At 45.4% G+C, this 27,560-nt stretch overlaps 1 protein-coding gene across 1 annotated transcript; it reads left to right on the top strand.

Moving 5' to 3' along the window:
- The first annotated feature begins 1,955 nt into the window (after window positions 1–1,955).
- Window positions 1,956–27,560, top strand: gtf3c1 (general transcription factor IIIC subunit 1). The gene is made up of 37 exons (XM_027031900.3): window positions 1,956–2,309; window positions 4,436–4,651; window positions 5,734–5,910; window positions 6,036–6,179; window positions 8,648–8,744; window positions 9,155–9,278; window positions 9,709–9,873; window positions 10,413–10,528; window positions 11,040–11,424; window positions 11,567–11,760; window positions 12,155–12,270; window positions 13,663–13,816; window positions 13,914–14,017; window positions 14,093–14,235; window positions 14,423–14,671; window positions 15,719–15,864; window positions 16,169–16,266; window positions 16,556–16,652; window positions 16,806–16,983; window positions 17,317–17,428; window positions 17,567–17,702; window positions 18,601–18,673; window positions 18,900–19,067; window positions 19,276–19,424; window positions 19,555–19,697; window positions 20,140–20,221; window positions 20,349–20,461; window positions 20,877–20,936; window positions 21,332–21,425; window positions 22,272–22,444; window positions 23,009–23,374; window positions 24,248–24,495; window positions 24,659–24,939; window positions 25,461–25,908; window positions 25,976–26,009; window positions 26,308–26,491; window positions 27,000–27,560. The coding sequence occupies exons 1-37, from the start codon at window positions 2,089–2,091 to the stop codon at window positions 27,225–27,227; spliced, it is 6,216 nt and encodes a 2,071-aa protein (XP_026887701.2). The 5' UTR covers window positions 1,956–2,088; the 3' UTR covers window positions 27,228–27,560.

Raw genomic sequence — 27,560 nt, 5'->3', positions numbered from 1 at the left:
GGGGTTCTAAAGTTCTAAGAATGTAGATCAGTTCTTTTGCCGCCGTAACAACAAGTGGCAATGCAAACAGAAATGTCATTAATGCAAACAGAAATGTCATTAATGCAAACAGAAATGTCATTAATGCAGTGTATATTAGTATTAAAATGTCTTGCCACTGGAAATGACAATTCCTCAATTCTGATGGTGTGAATACACCAACCAATATACCAATCAACCGTTCAACCATTTCTCCAACATAAATCTGATTACATCTTACAAGTAATACAATAGACAGCTTCCACATTAATGCATGAGGAGGAATGGGTATGACAATTTAACCTTTTGTACCAGTTATTTTAGTGGCTGTGTTAATAGATTTAAATGTAGCACATCTAGAGAGACTACAGTACCTCAGTTATATGAATTATTTGAATGATCATTTATCTCACTTTTGACAAGAGTATATCTAATTTGAATATCTCTACATCTCTCTCTCTCTCTCTCTCTCTCTCCATATATATATATATATATATATATATATATATATATAGAGAGAGAGAGAGAGAGAGAGAGAGAGAGAGAGAGACCAGTTTTATTTAAAAAGTTCTGATTAATTAACTCGCTACTTGAGTAGTCTTTTTAACAGATACTTTCTTACTTTTACTTAAGTGATAGGGGAGAACACAAAGTGTGATTATCTGTTTGAGTTCATCTGTATAAAATCTCAAAGCATATCAGAACAGCATGTGTCTATAAATGTTTTGCGTTGAGTACCTTACATTTTATAGTTGTAAGCTGACACAAATAACAGCGTTAATATAGAAAAATCCCCAAAACATACTTTTTGTATGAGCTATGTGACAACTGTGTTGGAGAAACACTGTTCTATAATCAGATGGCCTGCAGATAGGAAGAGTTCCTTAGCCTGTTTGTGACTGGATACTCTGAAACTGCCTTCCAGATGGTAGCCTTGAGAGTAGGTTGAGTGCTGGATGAGTAGAGTATGATGGGATCTCATGAGCTTTCCTTAGGCACTGTGTGTGACACATGTCCAGTAGGGCTGGAGGTGTGTTTCTGGTGATCATCTCTGCTGTTCTCACCACCCAGTCAGAATGTTCTGTGTGGTGTGTTGGTAGACAGTGATGAGAATGTTGGAGGGCAGGCCGAACCTCTTCAGCCTCTGGAGGAAGTAGAGGCGCTGGCTTGCAGTGTGGAGAGCCCAGGTGAAGTCATCGCTGAGGTGAACACTGAGGAACCTGAAGGCACTGGAAGTGATGCTGAGATGCAAAGGACATTTTTTCTTTACGCGTGGTTAAAATATCAGCCTCCTCATATGTGTAGTGTTCCATTTACATTTACGGCTTTTATCTGACGCCTGTTACGTCCCTGTCTAGGCGGTACGGTCGTAAGAACGATGTGAGGATAAGACTGGTGTCTGATAGTGGCATGGTATGACTAAACGCTGTTAATATAGCAACATCCCCAAAACACACATTGGCCTTTTTGCTTTTTCTCTTCATCTTCTCTTTTGTTTCGGCTCCAGATGCGTTCATTATTTTTGAGACATAACTAACGATTTTTCCCACATCAAGACCATCTTGAAAAGTTGTTTAGGCGCCCCCTGGCGGCCGCGGGGCACTAAGCAGCGGCTTCGGGCCGCCAATGTGTCCGGTTTTAATCACTCGTTGGTTCACCTTGTCTGTCTGTCCACCCTGCACACCACACTGTATTATTAGATTCGTACGGTGAAAAATTGCGCTTGTAAACTAAAGTTAGTAGTTAGTGTATATTTATTGGAATATTTATTGTAATTACTAAGCTTAATTATAAGGGAAAATAATATATAATCTATAGTATGTATTTAATATTATTATTATATATAATATATATTATAAAACTTTTTAACGCTAACAAATAGTCCATTACCCCATACAATTGCATTTCTTGTCCGCTAGATGGCAGTATGTAGCATAAGTTTAGCAGCATTGAAGAAGAAGCGCGAGAGAAGCACGTAAACATGGCTGAATAGCCAGTGGTAGGTTACAGCAGCTGTGGCGTTTTCGTCTCCTTTTATCGGGTTACAGTACGCTGTTGCTCCATCTAACGATGGACGCGTTACAAACCACCCTGGACGAGGTGGCGTTGGAGGGGCTGGACGGCATCACCATGACGGCGCTGTGGACGAGACTGGACACGCGCCAGCCTTCCTTCCCTCTCGCTTTAGATCCTAAGACCAAAGAGTTTCTGTGGACGTCCTTGGTCTGCAGTGAAGACATCAGCATCTACCAGCTGCCCCAGGAAAGACCCCCTGTCCTCGTATACGACCGGTGAGCTTCATGAACTACGTTAGCTACCAGCGAGATAGTAGGTGAGATAGTAGACGGTAGTTGTTGCCCAGTTAGCCATGTGCGTAGGCGAGATAGTAGACAGTCCTCGTTGTCCAGTCGGACGTGTGCGTAGGCGAGGTCACGATAGCTTAGCTGCCTTCTGTTTTAGTCAGACTCGCTTATGGATCATATACACATCACACATTCAATTGAAGCTCAGGGTACATTTGCAGTAGAAGCGATGAAAAAAAGTCTTAAAAATAAAAATCTATCAATAAAAAATGTTTACGGTGCAATATGCATGTGTACAGTATAAAAATCTATCAAAATATAAACTAAACTAATGCATTGTGTATTTACAATAATAGTTTTTACACAGAGTTCCGAATGCAAATGTACCATCGAGCAGTTGAGAAAAGTATGGTGTCTTGTAATCTAACGTGCCTTAGTGACTGAAGCTGTGTAGTTGAACAGAAGATGACTGTCTGGGTATAACTATATGTAGGTGTATGTAACTGTAAGTCTGGCAGGAAGTATGTGACAACTGCTGGTGAGACAAGGATCAGACACATGTTTTGCGTTGAGTACCTTACATTTTATAGTTGTAAGCTGACACAAATAACAGCATTAATATAGAAAAATCCCCAAAACATACTTTTTGTATGAACTATATGACAACTGTGTTGGTGAAACACTGTTCTGTAATCAGATGGCCTGCAGATAGGAAGAGTTCCTTAGCCTGTTTGTGACTGGATGCTCTGAAACTGCCTTCCAGACGGTAGCCTTGAGAGTAGGTTGAGTGCTGGATGAGTAGAGTATGATGGGATCTCATGAGCTTTCCTTAGGCACTGTGTGTGACACATGTCCAGTAGGGCTGGAGGTGTGTTTCTGGTGATCATTTCTGCTGTTCTCACCACCCAGTCAGAATGTTCTGTGTGGTGTGTTGGTAGACAGTGATGAGAATGTTGGAGGGCAGGCCGAACCTCTTCAGCCTCTGGAGGAAGTAGAGGCGCTGGCTTGCAGTGTGGAGAGCCCAGGTGAAGTCATCGCTGAGGTGAACACTAAGGAACCTGAAGGCACTGGAAGTGATGCTGAGATGCAAAGGACATTTTTTCTTTACGCGTGGTTAAAATATCAGCCTCCTCATATGTGTAGTGTTCCATTTACATTTACGGCTTTTATCTGACGCCTTTATTCAAAGCGACTTACTTCTCAGATTTCACGATTTGGCAAAATCCATATCATGGCACTGTGTCATACTGCTGTTCAACTTAATGCCTGTTACGTCCCTGTCTAGGCAGTAAGGTTGTAACAGTGATGTGATGATAAGACTGGTATCTGATAGTGGCATGGTATGACTAAACGCTGGACTAGTAGATGGGGTGAAACTTGGCGTATTGAATTAAAAATGATGAACACAGATATATACACACAAACACTGATTAACCTCAAGAGTGGCTGAATGCCAACATAAACAAAACCCACACTGCAAAAGAAATCCCCATCTAACTACACTTCAAAGACAAAAATAAAATACAATCTTCCACTAACGTCTTGACAATAAACAGACAATAACCCTGATCCCAAACCAGCAGGCACTATTCCTTACAGTCAGTCACTATATACATAAACATACATTAGAACATGTACTCTATTAAAGGGATCACAATTGTAAACGGAACACAGTAGGACAACACAAATGACAAACCCAGTGAATGCTTACAATGCTTACATACAGATCTAGATATACACAAACACTAGCTGACTAGGGATATTACAAGACAAGGTAAGCAAACAAACAAATTCACAAATCACACACTGTTAAGACAACTAGTGTGAGCTTGGGCAAGCTGCCGTCTTCTCCCAGCAGGGTCCTTATATAGGCCACAGCAATGACTTAAGGCAGGGAGGAGCCAGTAACGAGGTGTACAGCAAGACCCAAATCCCGAACTGGACCAGGAGCGCACTGCAGCAGCCTAGGAGAGTAACAACCAGTATACCCTTAATACCAAAACACCACCCAACCCTAATGCCAAGCTTTTGAAGACATACAAGTTAAACGTCACCACAGTGGGCAGGTGTCATCCTGCTGGTTATCATGCTGTCTCCCACGCACCCTTGTGCAGGTTTCTAGAGATTGACCCTGAAACAGGCATCCAGGAGATGCGGCGGATGGCCACGCGGGAACAGAAACCAGATGTGTACCCGATCAGCGTGGTGACAGACGACCCAGCTGGCATCCAGGGCTCCTGCCTCTACTACAGAGAGAGGAAGGACATCAGTGGCCTGATCAGAACCAATGACTTCTCCCCGAAACTGACCCTAAAGCAGTCTCAAAGCAGGTGAGTCTAGAGCAGTCTCAAAACAACTGGCCCTAGAGCAGTCTCAAAGCAAGTGAGTCTAGAGCAGTCACCACACAAGTGAGTCTACAGTAGTCTCAAAGCAAATAAGTTCAGGGGGAAGATGTGTTGGTCATCATTGTTTTTTCATGTTCATGTTTTTTGGATTTTTTTCCATAAAGCAGGGCAAACAATAAATCTTAGCTGTGGATGACGACTCAAATTACATGCATCAGTTGTCTATATGGCTAATGCTCTTAAATTATTTGCATACATGTGTAGTTGGTCTCAATGACATGACGCGACGCGGGTGGAACGCATAAGGACAGTTCTGTGCCTGCCCTCTCCCTGTTTGGTACAGCCTGGTGCCCTGTGCATCAATAAGAATGCATGTAGCTTCTGCCCTACTGTGTACTGAAATTCCCAAAAAAAGGAAAACAAATATTTCCTGCAGGAAAATATGGCTAGGAAAATGTGGACAATATGGCTTGGTAATTTTGCAAAAAGAACTGGAAGTAAGCTACGTTGTCACTGCACTTGGTGGTGTCCATAACCGTTCAACTTGATTTGTGTGTGAATTTTGGGAAATCAGATTGTGACAATAAATTGGCACATGAGACTGCTCAAACTGATCAAAAGGAGACATGACCGAAATTCTGGTGTTAGAAATCCACCCGTACGTCTGATCCTCCTGTAAGAGTGATCAGACGTCTGCGTGGATCAAATAATCATAGCTAGTTTGGGCCCTTAATGGGACATCACTTCCCCCCTCATGCTGCATGTCATACGATGGCCAGTGAAGCTAAAATTTGGTCTGATCCTATATTTTAGCTGGTGACTACCAAATCAAGCTTAAAATGTAGTCTGCAGGTACCAAATCGAACTACTAAATCAACCTTAACATTGCCTGGAAAAAACTGTAATAGGTTGGCATGTTGTGGTTATCGTGTAGATGTTGACGTGTTGTTATTTATTCCATTGTGCACAAATGATCTAAGGGGAGGTTGTTGTTGACCACTGGCTATTTGTGTCTTTATGTAGGTTGTGGAGAATAGTGTTGTTTGTGTACACTTGTCCCTGTGTAGGTGGGGGGACAAGCTTGTCCTGGTGGCATCTCAGAATGTGCGGTACCACTCTCTGATTGGCTATGAGGGGAACCCAGAGATCAAGCTGAGTGATCACTCCTACTGCATCCTAGAGAGGCTGGGGCGAGCACGCTGGCAGGGAGAACTCCAGAGAGACCTGCACACCTGCGTGTTCAAGTACCCAACAGCACACACACCGCCATGTTCAGCACCCGACAGCGCACGCACCCTCTTATTTTAAAACCCAGCATATCACCTGTTGTGATTAGCTGATGGTTGGTTTGTGATTTCTGATTGGTCAGGATAGATGCTGGGAAGTTGCATTACCTGCGTAAGTCTCTGGACAAGAATGGTCTGATCACACTGCAGTCACACGTGGTGCGTCTTCCCTCAGGAGGACAGCAGGTGTCTATACTGCTACTGCTGAAACGCTTCCATGTAGACAGGTGCGTACACACACACACACACACACACACATACACACACACACATATATATATATATATATATATATATATATATATATATATATACAGTGCCTCCAAGTTGTATTCAACTCCCTACAGATTTTGCAAATTCAACAAGCTGCAAATAATTTAGAGCCTTCAAACTTTGAACAAGAGTAGCATTTATTAACAGATGCTTAAATATTCCAAACAAAAAGTACAAGTTGCTCATACATTTTAAACATAAAAATTAGGGTCAATTATTATTCAACCCCTAGGTTTAATATTTTGTGGAATACTTGTTTGCAATTACAGCTACTAATCGTTTTTTATAAGACCTGATCAGGCTGGCACAGGTCTCTGGAGTAATCTTGGCCCACTCCTCCATGCAGATCTTCTCCAAGTTGTCTAGGTTCTTTAGGCATTGTAACAGGATAGCAGGGGGATATCAAACAGAGGGCGATTCCAGTAGTAATTATGCCAAAAAGGGAGATTCCAGTGACAGGAGCATGATGCCATAAACCAACAACAAAACATTTTTTATTCCAAAACAATGAAAAATAAATCCAGTCATCCACACCAACAAAAACTAACCCAAAATAAGGCAACTTAATGTGCTCCCAAATATAGTATTCAATCATTGTGTCAATTGCATTCCAACGCCACCCCTTATAATTAATCTTAATCTTTGCCCCTTAAAGCAAACCATTCTAGATACTTAATTTATTAAATTCATAATATCTCTCCCTTATAATTCCAAACAAAGGCTATCATTTAAAACATTTTCCCATTATCCCAATTAAAATAACTATACATATTCAAACACAGAGCCATTAATCACCATTTTATCCTCCCCCTTTCTATTTGGAAAATTACCTGCTCCAATAACGTGAACCAGAACTACAACTCCCTCAATTCTGGGCACGACTCTTAACTCGTCCCCTTACAACCGCTGAACAAAACAAATAGGCACATGCTTTGAACCCAAACTCCTGTTACCTTATTATAATAAATATATCTACACATATACATTAACTCTAGTAGTTATCTACACAGTCAGTTGGCCACCCCGAACAATGCAAGACAGTTACAATAACTTTACGAAACTCCAGCAAACAGCAAGTTTGTTCCCGTTGATAGCGGTGTAATTAAATTAAGTCTTTCAGCCCCCTGTATTGTCCATATTATTCCTCTAATATTCGGCTCTGCTGTTTGTCCACATGTCCCGTTACAGGCATCTCTTGCAGACTTTGATCTTGCTCTCCTTCCACATGTTTTCAGTTGGGTTAAGGTCAGGAGACAGACTAGGCCGCTGCAACACCTTGATTTCTTCCCTCTTAAACCAGGCCTTGGCCGTGTGCTTGTTGTTGGGGTTGTTGTTGAGCCATGGTGGGGGAACAGAGGTTTTTGGCCAAAATCTCAGGTAGGCTGTGCCATCCATCTTCCTGTGGATGCGGACCAGATGGCCGGGCCCCTTGGCTAAGAAGCAGCCCCACAGCCTGATGTTGCCACCATCATGCTTGACTGTAGGGATGGTATTCTTGGGGTCGTATGCAGTGCCATCCTCTCACCAAACGCCCCGGGTGCGGTCAGCACAAAAGACCAGAGAACCTTGAACCAGTCTGCCTCAGAGTCCTCCAAGTGATCATGAGCAAACTTTAGACCGGCCTTGACATGACGCTTTGAAAGTAAAGGTACCTTACGGGCTCGCCTGGAATGGAGACCATTGCGGTGGAGTACGTTACTTATGGTATTTATTGAAACCAATGTCCCCACTGCCATGAGGTCTTCCCGGAGCTCCCTCCTTGTCCTTGGGTCAGCCTTGATCGTTCGGACAAGCCTGGCCTCAGTGCGGGAGGAAACTTTGAAAGGCTGTCCAGGCCGTGGAAGATTAACAGTAGTTCCATAAGTGTTCCACTTCTGGATGATGTTCCCAACGGTGGACACAAGTAGGCCCAAATCCTTGGAAAGGGTTTTGTCAGCCTTGTGACCCTCCACAGTTTTGTCCCTGATGGCCTTGGAATGCTGCTTAGTTTTTTCCATGCTGACCATGTATGAGTGCTGTTCACTTGTTTGGGGAGGGGCATTTATAGTCAGAAAAGGTGGGAAAAAGCTTCACATGCTTGGATAAATTTTCAGTTCATTGTTCTTAATACCTCAATTACTTCTCAATACTTGAGGGAACCAAACAGAATTCTGGTGGTTTGAGGGGCTGAATAAAAGTTGACCCTCTGGTAAACTTTGCAAAATAATAATAATAAACAGAGAATTAACATTCTTTTTTGCTCAGTGCATTTCACATGTCCAGGACCATCTACAGTCCAGATTTGACAATACTAAGTTAACTCCAAATGTATAAACATGGGGTTGAATACTACTTGGGGGCACTGTATGTATATGTACACATATACACACCTGATAGCTGGGTCTGGTGCTTGCTTCTGAGGACTGATGGTTTTTCTTGTCAGGAGAAGTAAGTATGACATCCTCATGGAGACGACATCCAACATTCTCTCTCAGATGCCCAACAAAACATGCATTATGCTCAAACTGCGCGACCAGCTGGTGAGGAGTGTGTGTTTCTGTGTGTATGAGATTGTGTACGAGTGTGTGTGGAGAGGTGGCAGTTGACAACCATCTAGTGAGGGGAGTGAGTTTGTGTGTGTGGGTGTGTATGTGTTTGTGTGCGTGCGTTTCTGGAGAGGTGTTGGTGGATGACCATCTGGTGAAGAGTGTGTGTGTGTGTGGGTGGGTGGAGGAGGGTGTGAGTAGCATGCTGCATACATGTGTATTATCTTTGCCACATATATGTGATTGAACCTTTTAAGTGCATGCTAATTACTAACTGTGTGTGCATGTTCTCTCTTGAGCATAGAGAGCATCGTGACTGCACCTTTAAGCACATGTTAACTGCGTGCGTGTGTGTGCGTGTGTGTGTGTGTGTGTGTGTGTGTGTGTGTGTGTTCTTTCTATAGCATATCTGTGACCGCACCTTTAAACGCATGTATCAGTACATGCTGGCTGCTAAGCTGGTCACAGTTCTGACTCTCCCCCTTCAGGAGCTCAACCCTGATGCAGGCCCCTGCAAGACCAAGAGAGGTCAGACGCCCCTACAGGGCACCAGTTAACCTCAAACTTGAACTAACCTCAAAGTTTTTATATATATATATAGTTAACATAATTATTTAATATGAATGTAACTATGTATGTAGGTTACTTCCAAAATAATAAAATATCTGTGATTTGTTACAAATCTTTATTTAAAATATAATATAATATTTGTGTTCAAAACACTAAAATCCTCAAAACATTCACCTCTAAAATACCTTAAAGTAATTTCAAAACATTTGAAATAGTACCTCAAAAAATTTGTTATTACCATGCTGTTTAACAGTTTTACCATATTTTCCATCATGCTTAAGGACAACAAACATTTCTGTGATTGATCATATCGCTTTATGGCCATATATTTGTGTCCTGTTGTCTTATTAGCTGTAGTTTCATGTCCTTCCCTCTGATTGGCTCTTAGGCACCAACATTCGTGTACGCTGTCTAAAGCTTTTGAGGCCGTACGGTCATAAAGAGATTGACGATGACTATGATGATAATGATGAGGACGGTCCTGTTAGGAGGAGCACAAAAGGACAGGCGCGGGATATTGAACGGGACCTGCTGACCCAGGCTTATGAGATTGGTCAGTGCACTCTGAGTCACATCCACCTTAGTGTCCCCTACAGGCCACTGTACACCACATACTGAGAATGCTGTCTGCAGCAGTTGAGACTATATAGAACCCTGATGCTCAAAGCTGGCACCTGAATCCAAGTCTAGTCCAGCTTCTATAACCACTAAACAACCGTCTGCCCACCATGTCATCGCACCTCACGTTGTAGCTGTTTTTGGCAGGGGGTGTTCTCGTTTACATTTTATGGTATTTGGCTGATTCTTTTGTCCAAAAGCAACTCACAATTATGATTGAATACAGCAGTGGCAACTTAGCAGTGGTTGTGGGGCTGGTGGTATTAGTGGGCTGACCACTTGTTTGGGGGTGTGTTAGTGGACTGACTGTAGCTGTTTGGGGCTGTTAGTGGGCTGACTGGAGCACTGTTTATTAGCTAATTACTACTAAATAAAATGGTAATTGCACTGTATACGGTTACTAGATTCAGTTATTGAAGAATGGCTTTCTGTTTTTCTCTGATTGACACACTCTGCTGTGATTGGCTGGCTTAGTGGTTCAGACTGGGCCTAAAGGTATTTCTCAGTCAGCACTGCGAGAACAGCTCAACATCGGCAAACTAGAAAGCAGGATGGTCTGTAGAGTACTGGAGAGGAACAATATGATTAAGGTAAAATACACATACACACAAACAAATATATATAAAAAACTTCCCTTTTCCTTCAAGCTCAGGTCCTCTACAAGAGGTCTGATAGGTTGAGGGTCCTGTGTAGTATCTTAGCTGTTCCCAGGACTTCAATCATCTGGACAGAGATCTTGGATGTTGTTCTGGGATCTGATGGAGCCATTCTTCCAGTTTGGGGGTCACAGGCCCTAGTGCTCCGATTACCACAGGAACAACACTTGGCTTCACCCCCTTCAATGGCAGTTAATGAATTTCTTCTAAACCACACATGTATAGGAACAGTGTCCAGTGTATTTGCAGTAGGCAGATGCACACTTGCGTGCTACATGATCATGTGTTTAATGTGCGTGGTCCTAGGGAATAGTACTATATGTGAAGAAGATGCGTAAACAATAACACACATTCCAACACAAATGGAGAGTTAATGCAAGCACCTTTATCATTAGCACATATGTTAAGCTCACCCATCGCCACTCCCCCTTTACTCTCCTCCCAGGGTTTTATGGAAGACGAGGGAAGACAGAGGACAACTAAGTACATCAGTAAGCTCTATGTGGAGCAGAGCGCCCTCAACCTGCAGTTCGCCAAGGAACGTGAGCGCAGTGAGAAGCTCCGCCTCCCTCAGCTCACCACACCCATTGACGGAGATGTGCACCCTGAATGTACACTGCCCTGTCCTGAAGACACACCCGGTCCTGAAGACCTGCTCCATCCCAAGCAGGATGAGGATATACCCAAGGATGACAGCAAAGAGCTAGGAGAGGGGCAGGCCAGAGGGCGAATGTCAAAGGGCAGAGCTGCCAAGAAGTCCAAATCGATGATGAAAGAATCACCCACAAGAGGCAGTGTGTCATCACCGAGTCATTCCACACCCCTCAAGAGTGAGTGACCAAGAGCTAAACTATGACCTACTGACCAAGAGCTAAACTATGGCCTAATGACCAAGAGCTAAACTGTAACCTAATGACCAAATGCTGTTACCTGCATTTGAAACCTAATATTGTCTTGTTTTATCCTGTTCAGTTAAGCAACCCCAACGACCACAGGCCACGGGCAAATCCTTACGGAAAGCGGAGCTTAGTGAAGGGGTAGAGAAAGATGATTCGCTGCTGAGCCTGGATGCAAATACTCACCACGCCTGCAGCATAGTCCACAACCAATCAGAAAACGCTGAGGAGAGTGTGACTGTCGTTGAAGAAATCCTCAGTAAGCCTGAGGTTCGTCTGAAAATGTTGAATTTTAAACATCCTACATTACAGTGATATTTTACCAATGATGATAGTAATTGCAGTCTCAAATTAATTGATCAAATTGCTTGGAAAAAAAATAAAAATTTCACACGCATTCTCTGCTGTTATTATAGTTTTATAATGACTTCTGATTTACTTTTGATCAAAAGTGTTATTTTTAGATTTTAAAAAAATTAAATGTTGAACTAGATAGACAGGTGGAGATGAGTAGATAAAAAGCTGGACAAGTGGGTGGATGAATGGATAGATGACAAGGGGATGGATGGATGGATGGATGGATGGATTGTGTGTGTGTGTGTGTGTGTGTGTGTGTGTGTGTGTGTGTGTGTGTGTGTGTGTGTGTGTGATCTTCTGTTTTCAGCAAAATCCAGGAAAGAAAAGAGGGAGTGAACATCATGAGACGTACCGGCTACTGAAACGCAAAAACATGATCATAGAGACGGTCCGAAACCAGAAGATTATAGAGGGCCTTTACCCGTATGTGTCACAGACACGCACACACACACACACATATATATATTGTCACACACAATCACATACGGATGCACACACACATGCTCCAGTGTTTTTAGTTTTGACATTTTGATTACTTTCTATTCCTTATTTATTTATTTTTTAGTTCATTTTAAGAGTGTATAAATAACTTGCATTTAGTTTTTGGTTTCTGCAAGATTAGTTTTATTTTTTATAAGTTTTAGCTTTTTTCTTAGTTTTAATTCATAGAAGCACAAAAACAACTAAAATATGAAAGGGCTGATGTGCAAGAATTGGGAGATCATTTTACAGACCGTGGAAAGCTTAAGAACAGAGAAGACTGCTTTCACCGGCAGTACAAACCAGGTTTAGAGAACTAAACTTTGTAGACTAGGAAGCTATAGTTGGAATGGAGAAATATTACATCAGAGGAGCGATTGTGTTGAGTGAAGTTACTGAGTGGCAGTATTGGCTAGGCACAATGTAGGTTTAGCTAGCTCACAGTTTTCCATATAAAAGCAATAAGTTATTTTTTCAATATCTCTTCTTCACATTATGAAACAGCCATTATACTGCCACCTAGTGTCCTGGATGTTTCAGAGATTCTGGACTAAATCGATTGTAAACATGGCCGCCTCCATGTGAGGGACCTGCTCTATGTAACATATAAACTGGTTCATTTGAGGACACCAGAGCAGTGTGATTCTTCATCTCATGCAAGCTAAACTTTATAGGGAAAAAAATTTCACTTTCATATATTTGCTATTTTTTTAGTGGTAAAAATTACTTACTGCACCATTAATTTCACCAACAAATCTTGCCTTGCATCAAGATTTTTGTAGACTTTGTTTAGTGTATTTCCACAGTGTCAAAATGGAAATCGGGTAACATTACTGTGAAAGGTGTGTGACGAAGGCTGAAGGCAGCCCCTGTAACCAGGACCCTGGGTCTCCATCACAACACCTTCACGTCCGTGGAGCGTCCCCTGTGCATGACACTGTCCACATGGTGGTAGCAATGGGATGGTACGGAGGCCATTGGGAGTGTGCAGCAGGTTAATGAAGCAACCCCTGCTATGAGGGGATGGTGTAGCCCAGTGAGAGGACCCCTGATTAGGGGCATGTGCATGACCCTGATGGAAATGGCTGTTGTATGTGGAGGGGCACATGGACAGTGTCATGCGCAGGGGACACTCCCGGGATTGTCACTCTCTGACGGGGAGGATAGTTTGATGGAGAATGGCTCTGTGGTCCGGTGGTCTGAGTTCAGGTTTACCTCCTGACAGACCTGGGTTTGAGTCCTGGGTAAGGTGGCTGCCTTCAGCCTCCGTTACAGTTACATATAAACATAAGGAAACCTGATTTCTGTCATTAAAGCCTTCTATGAAACCTTCAGGCTCCAGAGGAAGCTAATGGAGGAGGAGAAACAGGATGGTGTGAATACAAAAGTGTGTAAGAAAAGTATCATCAGACTGACTCGATCTCTCGCTCAAGATGGCTATCTCAAACTGTTCAGGACCACGGTCATACAGGATGGAGTCAGTAAGAAGGTATGTTGTGTGTATATACACACACACACACACACACACACACACACACACACACACACACACACTCTCTCTACACTGAAGTGTCCCTGGCTCTCAGGTGGAGTTTGTGGTTCACCCTTCTGTCACTGCTGATGACCCGTTGATGAAGAGTGCCATCGAGCAGATCCGCTTCCGCATCTCCAGCTCCTACACAGTCCACCGGTAGGAGCACAGCAAACACTAAGGCCACTACTTCTCTGCTCTGCCTCATCTACCTCGTCCTCTCTCTCCCCACAGATTGAAGAAGGAGGAGGAGAAAGTGAGCTCCCTTGCACAGGAAACAGATAAAGGAGATTCTCAGAGCAGCGCTAAGAGTGTTCAGGGGAAAACTGAGGAGAAGATGGGGGTGGAGGAGCTAAAGAACTTCAAACCCAGCATAAGTATGTCCTGCCTCCCCGAGACCACACGGCAGATCTGCCCGTCATGTACAGACACACGGCAGGTCTGCCCGTCATGTACAGACCACAGTGGCTTGGCTTGTTTTGGTTTTTTTTGTTTTTTTTTTGCTGTTCTCTACAATACCTATTTTAAGTTTGTGTTGCGTGCGTGCATGCGTGTGTGTTCTAGTTCCAGGACTGAGTCGTTCTCTAGGTTTCCAGCCAAAGATGCCTCGTTTTCGTGTGGTCCACACATTACTGTGGTACCTGATTTATGGTCACCCCCTAAACCAGTCAACCCCTAATGAATCCCCCTCCCCCACCCTGACCCCTGAGTCAGGGGTGGGCAACAGTGCACAAGATGTGCCCCCCTCCAGCACAGAGACAGACCCCACACAGGACACTCTCCACACGCCTGTAGAAGATGATCAGTTTAAGGGTGGGTTACCTCTCCTCACCACTCATCACACCACTCACCACACTACTCAATACACCACGGTACACCACTCTCCACTCACCACACCAATCTCTACTCTCCACACCACTCTCCACACACCTCACCACTCACCAATCTCTACTCTCCAGTCTCCACTCACCACTCCACGCACCTCTCTCCACTCTCCTCACCACTCTCCACTCACCTCCCCTCACCACTCTCCACTCACCTCCCCTCACCACTCTCCACTCACCTCCCCTCACCACTCTCCACTCACCTCCCCACACACCTCTCCCCTCCCCACACACCTCTCCCCTCACCACACACCTCTCCCCTCTCTACTCACCTCTCCCCTCTCTACTCACCTCTCCCCTCTCTACTCACCTCTCCCCTCACCACACCACTCTCCACTCACCACACCACTCTCCACTCACCTCTCCACTACACCGGTCTCTACTCACCACACCACTCTCCACTCTCCACCACACCACTCTCCACTCTCCACCACACCACTCTCCACTCACCTCTCCACTCACCTCTCCACTCACCTCCCCACACACCTCCCCACACACCTCTCCCCTCTCTACACCACTCTCTACTCACCACACCACTCTCCACTCACCACACCACTCTCCACTCACCACACCACTCCCCACACACCTCCCCACACACCTCTCCCCTCTCTACACCACTCTCTACTCACCACACCACTCTCCACTCACCACACCACTCTCCACTCACCACACCACTCTCCACTCACCACACCACTCCCCACACACCTCCCCACACACCTCTCCCCTCTCTACACCACTCTCTACTCACCACACCACTCTCTACTCACCACACCACTCTCCACTCTCCACCACACCACTCTCCACTCACCTCTCCACTCACCTCTCCACCACACCACTCTCCACCACACCACTCTCCACTCACCACTCACTACTAAACAAATTTTATTGCAGAACCTCTCACTCTGTCTCTGTCTGTCTGTCTGTCTCTCTCTCTCTCTCTCTCTCTCTCTCTCTCTCTCTCTCTCTCTGTCTCCAGTCTATGTGAATGAGCTTAGTTGGAAGCGTTTTATTCCTCCTCTGCCAGTCCACAGGGATTATGGTCACGGATGGGCCTTGATCAGCGACATCCTCATTTCACTCCCCCTCAGTGTGTATGTCCAGGTCATTCAGATAAATTACAAGGTACACACACACACACACACACTCTCACACTCGCGCGCACATACACATACTCACTCACTCACTCACACACACGCTCGCACACTTTTTTTTTTTTTTTGTGTGTTTTTGGCATAGGATGTCCTGTAGATGTTGCTCATGAACTCAGCAACTTGAGTTTTCATGCACAGAGAAGGCATTAAGATTATTAAACTCATTCTGTAAGGACCAATCATGTAAAAAATCTAAAACAATAAGTGTGTGTGTGTGTGTGTGTGTGTGTGTGTGTGTGTGTGTGTGTGTGTGTGTGTGTGTGATGGATCTTTAGGTGGATGGTTTAGAGGACTTCCTGAATGATCCAGTGAAGCAACACTACCTGGTCAAATTCCTCCCGTCCAGCCTCAAAACGCAGCTACTCCACAGACGGTATACACACACACACACACACACACACACACACACACACACACACACACACACACCAAGGCTGTTTGTGTGGACTAGTTAAATGCACAGTGTTAATCTTAATCAATACGGTTCAGCTCCTTTTTCAATAATTGATCAGTTATTAAATGCATTGAATAATACAGAGAGTGATATACCACACAGATTAACAAAACACCTTTTTGTTTCAAAACAAGATTGTGATGTGCGGAAGAGCAACCAATAAGAACAGTACCTGAGAGATTTAAAATGTTATTTGCTGTGCAAACAGGAAGTACTTTTTCAGTTTCTGTGAGAGCTTGCAGAAGCTCTGCTTCATGGGTCTTCTGCACTTTGGACCAACTGAGAAGTTCATGGATAAAGATCAGGTGTGTGTGTGTGTGTGTGTCTTTCTTTCTCTCTCTCTGAATCTGCTTGAGAGAAAGCTTACGCGTTTGGTGTGCGTGTGTGAATTATCAGGATCAGATTTGTAGTATCTGTAGTAATACTGTGTGCGTATTGTACATGCGTGTGTGCATTAGGTGTTTATTTTCCTGAAGACACGCGCGACCATTGTGGACACTACGGTGTGTGAACCCCACTATAATCTGGCCATTGAGACGCGACCGTTTGACAGACGCCGATACACCTTCAGCACCCCGCAGGACCTGGAGAACTACTGGTTCGACCTGCTGTGTGTGTGCCTCAACACGCCTTTAGGTAACGAACCCACATGCACAAATGCACACACGCACACGTGTGTAACATACACACACGCACACATGTATAACACACACACACGTGTAACACACGCCGCACGTGCACACACGCACCTTGCACACGCACACATCACACACACACACGCACGCACACCCACACGCACCCACATGCGCAGAACTGACACATGCACGAGCACACACATCACACACACGCGCACGCACACCACCCATACACGCACACACTCATACACATACATGCACGTACATATGTATATACACACTTCTCGAGGATATTGTCATGTATTGTGTGTGTCTGTGTACGTGTGTGTGTCAGGCGTGATCCGTGCACGTTCACGTCAGGGTGAGGGAGATGAGGACAGAGAGGGGGAGGAGCCAGATGTTGCTGTGGGAACAGTGCGTCATGAGCGACTGCAGTACACATTAAAGTGAGGCCAGTGGCATGTACCCTTTCTGTTCTAATGGATGCGTTCTCATTTTTAGAGTCCTAAGCTGTGATTGGTTGATGCTTTTTGATTTTTATTTTCATTGGATGACTCATGTCTTTATATGTTGTGACCTGTCAGTGGGAGTCGTGATGTCATTGATGATGGCGTAACCCCCGGTGACAGGCAGGGGGCGGGGGGGTTGGACTCCTCTTTCTTCAGTCACCTGAAACGCAACTGGATCTGGACAACCCATGTGCTCAACAAACCCAAAAAGGTAATTCACCTTTTTATTTGCCTCTCGCGCTCTCTCTCTCCCTCTCACACACACACACACACAAAGGTTGTGTTAGCACCATACCTCCCTGGTATCACCATCTGAAGCTGCCTATAGCCTGGGCATAACACAAAAATGGACCAGCCCCTCCATTCATGAGGTCAATGGTCAAAGCCCGATCCTTACCTCGAGTACTTCCAACCTCAAGTATGGCTCGGCTTGAAATACCTTGCTTCAGGTCTCATGGAAGACAAGCAGCGAGACTTTCTTCCTCTCTGTCCTGGCTCCAAGATGGTGGAATAAACTCCTGCTTGCTGCTGCTGGACAGCAGAGTCCCTTGCAGTCTTCAAATGCAGACTGAAGACCCATCTATTCATGAAATATTTAAATGACCACTGACCCTGTTCCCATATTGACTGACTAAATTAGTCCATCAGTACACTGTTGTTAACGAACTCTAGCACTTATTGTTTATTACACTTATCATTGTCTAAGATAGACTTTATGTATTTGTACTTCTAGATATCAGTGTTGATCCCTGTATTTCTACAGTATTCTAGATCATTGGTATACTGGGCTCTAACCTACTGTACTGTACTAGGATGTATTCTATGAGTAAATGACAAAGCACTTTTGTAAGTGGCTCTGGAGAAGAGTGTCTGCTAAATGCTGTAAATGTGTTGTGAGGGTAGGGTTAGTGTGGTGTGTGTGGGGGGCTCTGTTACTGGTGTGGGGGTTGGGTTAGTGTGGTGTGTGTGGGGGGCTCTGTTACTGGTGTGGGGGTTGGGTTAGTGTGGGGGGCTCTGTTACTGGTGTGGGGGTTGGGTTAGTGTGGTGCTGTGGGGGGCTCTGTTACTTGTGTTTGTGTTATTAACGCTCTGATTATTTCTTCTGCCAGCCTGGAGAAAGTCAGACTGTGAGACTGAGGAACCTGCTGTCCAAACACCCGTTCCCCAAATCTGTGTGTGCAGGTGTGTGCAGGCGTGTGTGCGTGCACGTGCGCGTGCGTGTGTGCTTGTCGGGCGTGTGTGTGTGGTGGAAAAATACAAATCTTTTATGAGAATCACTTTATTTATTTATTTATTTATTAAGGATGAATCTGATAAATCCAAATCTAATCATAGAGCATAAAAACCTGCTCAGTTACTGCTGTGTTGAGTGTTAGTTTTACCTGAACCTTCTGACTCTCTCTGGCAGTGATCCAGAGCAGGGCAGGGAAGTTAGTGCCACCTGCAGTGCTGGAGGAGGAGGTGCAGCTGGCTAAAGAACCCCAATCCAGAAACCAACAGGGTCGTGGAGGGAAGTGGCTGAAACGCAAGCGGCCGAGGAAAGAAAACAGCAAGCCAGTCAAGAAGAAGAGAAAGGGTGAGGGGGCGGGGCAGAGAGGGGCGGGGCAGAAGGGGTGAGGGGAACAATGTTGGTCTGCTTGTGTGAGAATTTGAGAGCGGGGTTGGTCTGGGAGCCATTACTGTGTGTGTAAAAATGATCAGATAAGTAAGTTTGGAGACATGAATGTGCATCAGGAATCTTGAGGTCTGAACTCTTAGTGTGTGTGGGTGTGCGTGCGTGTCAGTGGTGAGTGTGCGGAAGCAGACTCTGTGTCAGGATGAAACTGATCGGAAGGCTCTGATGCTAATGACCAGACAGAGGGTCTCTTGGACACATCTAGAGGACAGTGTCCTCATGCTATGTAGGGTTGCCAGTCATTTCCTCAACCGCAAGGTACACACACACACGTACACACACACACACACACACGTACATACAGTGCCCTGTGACTTTATCTTTTAATGTTTGTGTTTGTGTGTGTGTGTGTTTGTGTGTGTGTGTGTGTGTGTGTGCGTATGTGCAGATTAAGAGGCCATTTGTAGCTTGGAATGTAGTGCGTGATATTCTCCACAAAGAATTGGAGACGTCTCTGGATAAAACCTCCTTATCAGTCGGACGACGTTCACGCTATATTATGAAGAACCCTCAGACCCACCTTAACTACAGGTAAACTATAGAACCCCCTATAGCCCATCTTGACTACGGATAAACTTCAGAACCCCCTATAGCCCATCTTAACTACGGATAAACTTCAGAACCCCCTATAGCCCATCTTAACTACGGATAAACTTCAGAACCCCCTATAGCCCATCTTAACTACGGATAAACTTCAGAACCCCCTATAGCCCATCTTAACTACGGATAAACTTCAGAACCCCCTATAGCCCATCTTAACTACGGATAAACTTCAGAACCCCCTATAGCCCATCTTAACTACGGATAAACTACAGAATCCGCTAATACTCTTCTCAACTATGGGAAAACTACAGTTAAACTACCGATAAACTGTAGAACCCAGGTCAACACACCCATTATAACTCTCTGCAGTTCCCACTCTTTGAACTGGGCTCTGGACCCCAGTCTTAACAGTGTGTGTTTGTGTTTCCAGGATATGCCTTGCTGAAGTGTATCAGGATAAAGCTTTGGTTGAGGGCTTCATGAACAGGACCAACAGTTATGAAGACCCACAGGTAGGTGGGCCACACCTGCAGTAGAGAGCAGCACTCTCACAGCACTCTGTGTGTGAGGGCTAATGTGTTGTTTAATGTGTGTGTGTGTGTGTGTGTGTGTGTGTGGGGGGGGTGGGGTGTATTCTAGGTGTGTGCTCAAGAATTTAATGAGTTTGTGAGCGCGCTTAGGTCAAAGTTCAGCTCCAGCTATGGTGCCAGTGATGTTGTCATCCCAGATACAAAAGAGGAACTCTTCCACAAGTAGGAGACACACGCGTGTGCACACGTGTGCACACACTCTGATTTAATCAACCCTTGCCCAAAAAGCACAGATAATGGAACAAAGAACTGGGTGAACTGGGGGAGACTTCAGAGGATTCATATCCCAATATATGAAATTTGTATAATGTGCCTCGCTCTACTCTCCTGGTAAACTGATGTGATTTAATTTTTTTACATGGCATCAGTAACCTTGTGTGATTTTAAAAATCTGATATTAGTAGTAATGTGACAATCAGTAATCCGCAGTGACGTCAGAAATCTGTTATATCACTGATGTGATTATAATGTGGTATAATATGTCATCTGGTATGATATTAGAAATTTGCTGTGATGTCAGTAATGTTTTGTCAGTATGTAATACAATTTGTAATACTTCTTCCTGATATCTTTGCAGGTTTAAAGTGTATGCCATTGGGGAAGAACCAGCAACACGAATCACAGATGTACTTACCAGGTGTGTGTGTGTGTGTGTGTGTTCCTGATAGTTCTACCTATCAGTATAATGCAGAGGTGTGGTATGTATTCCAGGTGTACCTATATGTATGTGTGCATTTGGTTATTGCTATTATTACAGTATAGTACGTGTGTGTGTGTGTGTGTGTGTGTGTGTGTGTGTGTGTGTGTGTGTGTGTGTGTGTGTGTGTGTGTGTGTGTGTGTTTGGTCATTACAGTTCTATATGTCTATAATACAGGTCTGTGGTCCGTGAGTAAGCCTTGGGAGGGCAAACTAAGGAAGTGTGAATAGAATGACAGATTACCATAGATTGCTTACAATGCCTTTGTCTTTTCTGTTTTTTTTTTTGGTGTGTGTATGTGTGCGCGTGTGTGTGTGTACGCATGTGTGTGTAGTAAGGAGGACATTCACACCTTGGTGCTGAATAATTTGATCCAGAGCACTCTGGTCCTCTCCAACTCACAAATGAAGTCCTGCCGGTCCTTCCAGGTACTCGCACCTTAAAGACACACAGAACATCATCATCATCTCCAGATATATACACACAAAACGGTGTCTTCTCCAGATACACACACACACACACACACACACACACACACACACACGTCTTCTCCAGATATATACACACAGAACAACGTCTTCTCCAGATGTGCGAGCGTGTGTGCACACACCTACACACACCGAGAACAACGTCTTCTCCAGATACACACACACACACACACACACACACACACACACACACACACACACACACTACAATGTCTTTTCCAGACACACCGACAATGTCTCCTCCAGACACACACACCCACACAAAACAGTCTTCTCCAGACACACACACCCCCACACAAAACAATGTCTTCTCCAGACACACACACACAGAATGTCTCCTCCAGATACTGATACTGAATGGTACTGTAATAGCTGTAATATTGAACAGTATTGTAATAACCAATACTGAATGGTACTGTAATAACTGTAATATTGAACAGTACTGTGATAACTGATACTGAATGGTACTGTAATAACCGATACTGAATGGTAGTGTAATAACTGTAATATTGAACAGTACTGTAATAACCGATACTGAACAGTTCTATAATAACTGTAATACTGTTGTTGACTGTTAGGAGTTTGAATTACAGATTTTTGACCATTCCCATGACCTCTGAAAATACCCAGATGACTCCAGGCTTGCAAAATGTGCAATACAGATTCACTGTGGTCTGTGGTAACTGGAGCAGTGCAGGGGCAGATCTTGTAACAGGAGCCATCTTGGAGCAGTAATACTATCTCCATTTTCCGCTCTCTCTCTCTCTCTCTCTCTCTCTCTCTCAGTCCTTCTCTCTGTATAGTAGGTATGATGCAGAGGTTCTGCAGCATGCTTTTCAGGACTGTAAGAGGCGTGGTCTAGTGAACCGTCGCCGTGCCAACAAAGTCCTTGGTCCCAGGAAGGGCAGAGCTGTCCCATTCCTGGCTATGTCCTATCAGCTCTCTCAGCACTATTACAGGTACCGCCCACCGCTCACTCTCGGCACTGTTACAGGTACCGCCCACCGCTCACTCTCGGCACTGTTACAGGCACCGCCCACCGCTCACTCTCGGCACTATTTTCTAATCCACACTGCCCTAACTGCGTTCTACAGAATAGAGAAGCGCTCTGTGTTTTAGTTTTCAGGTTGTTGGATTAACTTTACTGGTCATTGGCAGCACTGCAGTGATGGTAGAAGCGTGGTTGAATGGGTGGTGGCTGTAGCGTCGTTGAATGGGTGGTGGCTGTAGTGTGGTTGAATGTGTGGCGGTGGCGGCTATAGCGTGGTTGAACGGGTGGCGGCTGTAGCGTGGTTGAACGGGTGGCGGTGGTGAATGCACAGTGATGGTTCTTGGGCTCACACAATAGTATAGATCACATGGTATTCCCTCAGGAGGGAAATTGGAAAACTCGCGCAAACACTTCAAACTTAGTTCCTCTCTGCCTGTGTGCTGGATGTGTTTGTCTGATTGTTCGTTCGTTCTTTCTTTCCCAACTCCTCCCCTTCTCTCTCTCTCTCTCTCTCTCTCTCTCTCTCTTCCAGGTATTTCACATGGCGTTTCCCCAGCACTGTGTATAACGAGGTCTATGATCTCCTGGAGGTCCTGCAGCACGTCCAGCGAGCAGACAGACCCCACACCTTCTCTTTCCAGAGAGGCAGAGGCAGCAACACCAGTCAGGTGGAGCAGCCAGACGGGGGGCTTCAGCAGAGTGGAGGAGAGGCCACAGAGCCCCTAGTGCCCCCTAGTGATGTAGAGGACATGGTGCTGTTTCCCATTGACGCTCCGGGAGGGGCGTCGGCCTGCTGCCTGTCACTTATGACTCTGGGTCTGCTGGCTGTGGATGTCTCCATTCCCCAGCAGGTCGTGGTGGTGGACAGCACCCTGGTGGACAATGAAGTGGTCAAAAGGTAAAACACACACACACACACCCCATGTCATTTCTAAAGCACTTTTTTCAGCCTGTGTCACAAAGCAGCTTTAGAGATGTCTGAATTTATTCACACAAACATGCAGAAATATTTATATTTTTTTACACACACTTGACTATAATTAAATATGTCCACAGACATACTGCATGTGCATGTACACACACACACACACACACACACAAATACATGCTGGATGGGCGTTACTCACACACCCACTGTTAGGAAACATTGTCAGTTTTCCTGAACCTGGGTCAGTTTGTTCCTCCTCAAGACCCTGGGCCACGTTTCTCAGAATGAGTGACAGTCAGAGATGCAGGGAAGCACACACGCTTTATTTTCTTCACACATCAGAGAGCTAAAGAAAGCAGAACTATTTAGAGATTAACATCTCAAGGTAGTTCCTTTAGAAACATTGTCTTGCATCAAAACAAACAAACAGTATGTTCAAAGGCTAAGCAGTACCAGTAGACCTTATAAGGGCAAACACAGCAATGATAAACCACAGTCAAAGCAGTGATGGAAATGCACAGTAGAACCTAAAGGAGGAACTCGTGTTCCATCATGTTTTTCCCTTTGACATCTTTGCTTGCAGAAACTTGTTTGCTTACAGAGTAGATTATACATGTTAGGAAAAAAAATATTTATAATGAAATTAGATTTATGCTGAAAAGAATTCTCCCTGTAGGAAATTCACACACACATAGAGGGTGTGTGTGTGTGTGTGTGTGTGTGTATTTTCATGTTCCTTGATGTTGCCATCAATTGGGACTTCCACATCGATCACTATAACCCTATTCTGCCATTTGGCCAATCTATATATATATTTCACCTCCTGGACGTGTTTGTGTCCAGTATCACTAAAGAACTGGATGAGGAGGAGGAGGGTGATGAAGCTGGCAGAGATGAAGAGAGGCGGGCACGTGTGCAGGTAAAGGCACGACAGGCATCTCACACCAACTACCTGCTGATGAAGGGCTACTTCATCCCAGGAATCATCAGCCTGAGGAACATCAACTCCTCCGAACACGTGGCAGTCAACTCCTGCACCGTACATATACAGCTGCGCAAATCAGCCTCGCACACGCTGTTCAGAGAGAGTGGTGAGTCTATATACACACACACACACACACACACACACACACACACACACTCTTCAAAAGCATACTGACAGCATTGATGTAATAAAATATTTTGTGTAATACAGGAAACTAAATAAAATGCTACAGAGCACACATTTCCCTTTTGCTCTCCTCTCTCTTTCAGACAGTACTCTTGCCCTGATCAGCCAGTCCCGTGCGTCTGCTCTTCCAGCCACTTTCACGCGTGTGTTAGGCCGGGACAGGTCGTGTGGGCGGAGCTGGGTGGATGAAGGCGTGGCCATGCTGGGCTACACTCCCTCTGATGTGGAGGCAGGGCAGCTACTCAGGGCCGCAGTGGAGAAGGAGGCGGAGTTTGGCATCGACCGCCGAGACCTGTGCAGGAGGTTCTCCCACCTGGAACAAGTGGAGGAAAACAGGAGCAGATCACTGCAGCAGTATATTCAGGTGAGGCCTGGGAGAGGGAGAGGGAGAGGGAGGGGGGAGAGGGAGAGGGAGGGGGGAGAGGGGGAGGGAGAGGGAGGGGGGAGAGGGAGGGGGGAGGGGGGGGGGAGAGGGGGAGGGAGAGGGAGGGGGGAGAGGGGGAGGGAGAGGGAGGGGGGAGAGGGGGGAGAGGGGGAGGGAGAGGGAGAGGGGGAGGGAGAGGGAGAGGGAGAGGGAGAGGGGGAGAAAGAGATAGTATTACTGCTCCAAGATGGCTCCTGTTACAAAATCTGCCCCTGCACTGCTCCAGTTACCACAGACCAGCCTGGAGTCATCTGGGTATTTTCAGAGGTCATGGGAATGATCAAAAATGCAAATCTGTAATTAAAACTCCTAACAGTCAACAACAGTATTACAGTTATTATAGAACCGTTCAGTATCGGATCTAGTATCGGAGAGAGAGAGTGAGTGAGTTGAATGTGTGGGCACGTGTGTTTTGATGTGTGTGTGTGTGTGTGTGTGCGTGTGTGCCTGCACTGGTGTAGGACCTGATCGAGATGGAGGAGCTGGTGGAGGTTGGTGCTCTCACTGCTCGGCTGGTGTGTGTGGAATACTCTGCTCCGTGGCTGCTCTACTGCCCCACCCATGTGCGCGAGGAAGCTCCACCCACTCCTCTCCATCCGACGCTGAAGAGACCCTCCCTCCCTTGGGGAACTGTCGACGACCCTCCTCTGGCCAAGAGACCTGCCCGAGAGGCCCTCCCGCCCACCCCACATCAACAAGAGAATGATGCTATGGAAACCACAGAGATCAGCTCAGTGAAGAGTGCTGCTATGGCGACTGTTACACTGGAGACTGTTGCACCTATAGTGGAATGTAGTGAAAAGGGGTGTGATCCATCAGACCCGCCCACCTCAGACAGGGTGGCAGGGGAGGCGTCGGCTTCACGTGTGACTGACGGCCCTCCTCAGACGGAGCAGGACCCAGCCTCAGGTGGGTGTGGGTGGGTGTGGGTGGGTGTGTGTGTGATCTCTAATTCTGTTCTTTCTTCATTCTCTAGGTGAAGGATTGTATGTTGAGAGCTCAGAAAATGAGTAAGTCTGCTTGCATTCAATCCCAGCACTTGAAAGCTCTAATATAGCCATTCCCACAATCAGTGCTCTAATATAACCATTCATAACACGCAGCGCTCTATTATAGACAGTCAAACACCCAGCAGCCATTCCCAGTGCTGTAATATAGATATTCCCAACATGCAATGTACTAGCTCTAGAAATTCCTAAATCACTAATGCACTGATATTATTCCAAACTCCCAGTGGCTTAACTTTCCTGGTTGTCTGAGTGTGGAGCTGAATTGTCTGTGTGCGCGCGCGGTGGTCTTTGTTTTCAGCGTGCTGAGGTTCGTAGCTCGTCCGTGGCGTATAGTGGACGGCTCTTTGAACAGGCCCGTGTGTAAGGGCATGTTGGAGGCGCTGCTCCTGCACGTGATGAGCCAGCCCGGCGTGCAGGAGCACTCCCTCCTGCAGCACTACAGTGGAGTCCTGCAACCCGTCATCATCCTCGAACTTCTGCAGGTCTGCTGCACACCACACACCTGCCTGACCCACACCTCCACCTGCCTGACCCACTCACCTACTAAACACTTCCACCTGCCTGCCTGATACACACCTGTGTCAGGTGCGCATCTGCCACCTGCCGGTTGCTTGGTGCAGGCCCTGGTTGCAGCACATGCTATAATTGGGTAATCAGGAAAAGCACAGGACAAGGTGGAGCTTAACTTGATGACAGGATGGATGCCCAGCCCCCTTCCTTTTAAGCCCGTAGATTTGTCTTAAACATATTGTTTTCTTATTTTTATCAGGGTCTAGGGGGTGAGAGGGTGATTTAGCTGGCCCTGAACAATCTGGTAAGGGATGGGGTCTGAATGCTGTTGGGCGTGGCCAGCTAGCAGGGTCACTGGGGTTGGTGGTGGATCTAGTTTGTGGGCGAACTGGAATCTCCCATTGTAGTTGTAAGACAAACATGCAGGGTGAACTGAATGTGTGTGTGTGTGTGTGTGTGTGTGTGTGTTCATGTTTTCAGGTGCTTATTGAGCTGGGGTGCGTGAAAAAACGGTTCACATTGAATCGTCCGAAAGTCTCTCTGTTCTCGCGACCCAGTGCCCCCCAGGTCAGAGGTCAGGGAGAGGTCAGTGTGAGCGAGGAGGTGGTGGCCTTCTATGAGCCAACAGTGGACTGCAGTGTGAGGCTGGCACACATTTTCCCCCATGAGACTAGCTGGAACCGATGGGTACAGCTGTGTGTGCGCTGAACCTGTGTGCGTGTGTGCGCGCTGACTGCGTGAGAGTCAAAACAATTTTTTGTTTTTTCCAAAAGCACAAGTTTATTGTACTTTTGCATTTATTTTAGAAGGTATAGCTGTTTCTGCATAAATTATTGTGAAAAACATGAATTTCTGCACTTGCACAAATCTAATAAAGACAAAATAGTTTTTTATTTAAGTGCTTATGTGAAAAACATGAATTTCTACACTTGCACAAATCTAATAAAGACAATTTTAAAAACTATTTTTTATTTTTAAGTGCTTGTGAAAAACATGAATTTCTGCACTTGCACAAATCTAATAAAGACGAAATAAAAAATA

This window comes from Electrophorus electricus, chromosome 18 (genome assembly GCF_041902795.1).
Source record: "Electrophorus electricus isolate QZ-2024a chromosome 18, ASM4190279v1, whole genome shotgun sequence".
Lineage (NCBI taxonomy): Eukaryota > Metazoa > Chordata > Actinopteri > Gymnotiformes > Gymnotidae > Electrophorus > Electrophorus electricus.
This window is presented reverse-complemented; position numbering and strand designations above follow the sequence as displayed.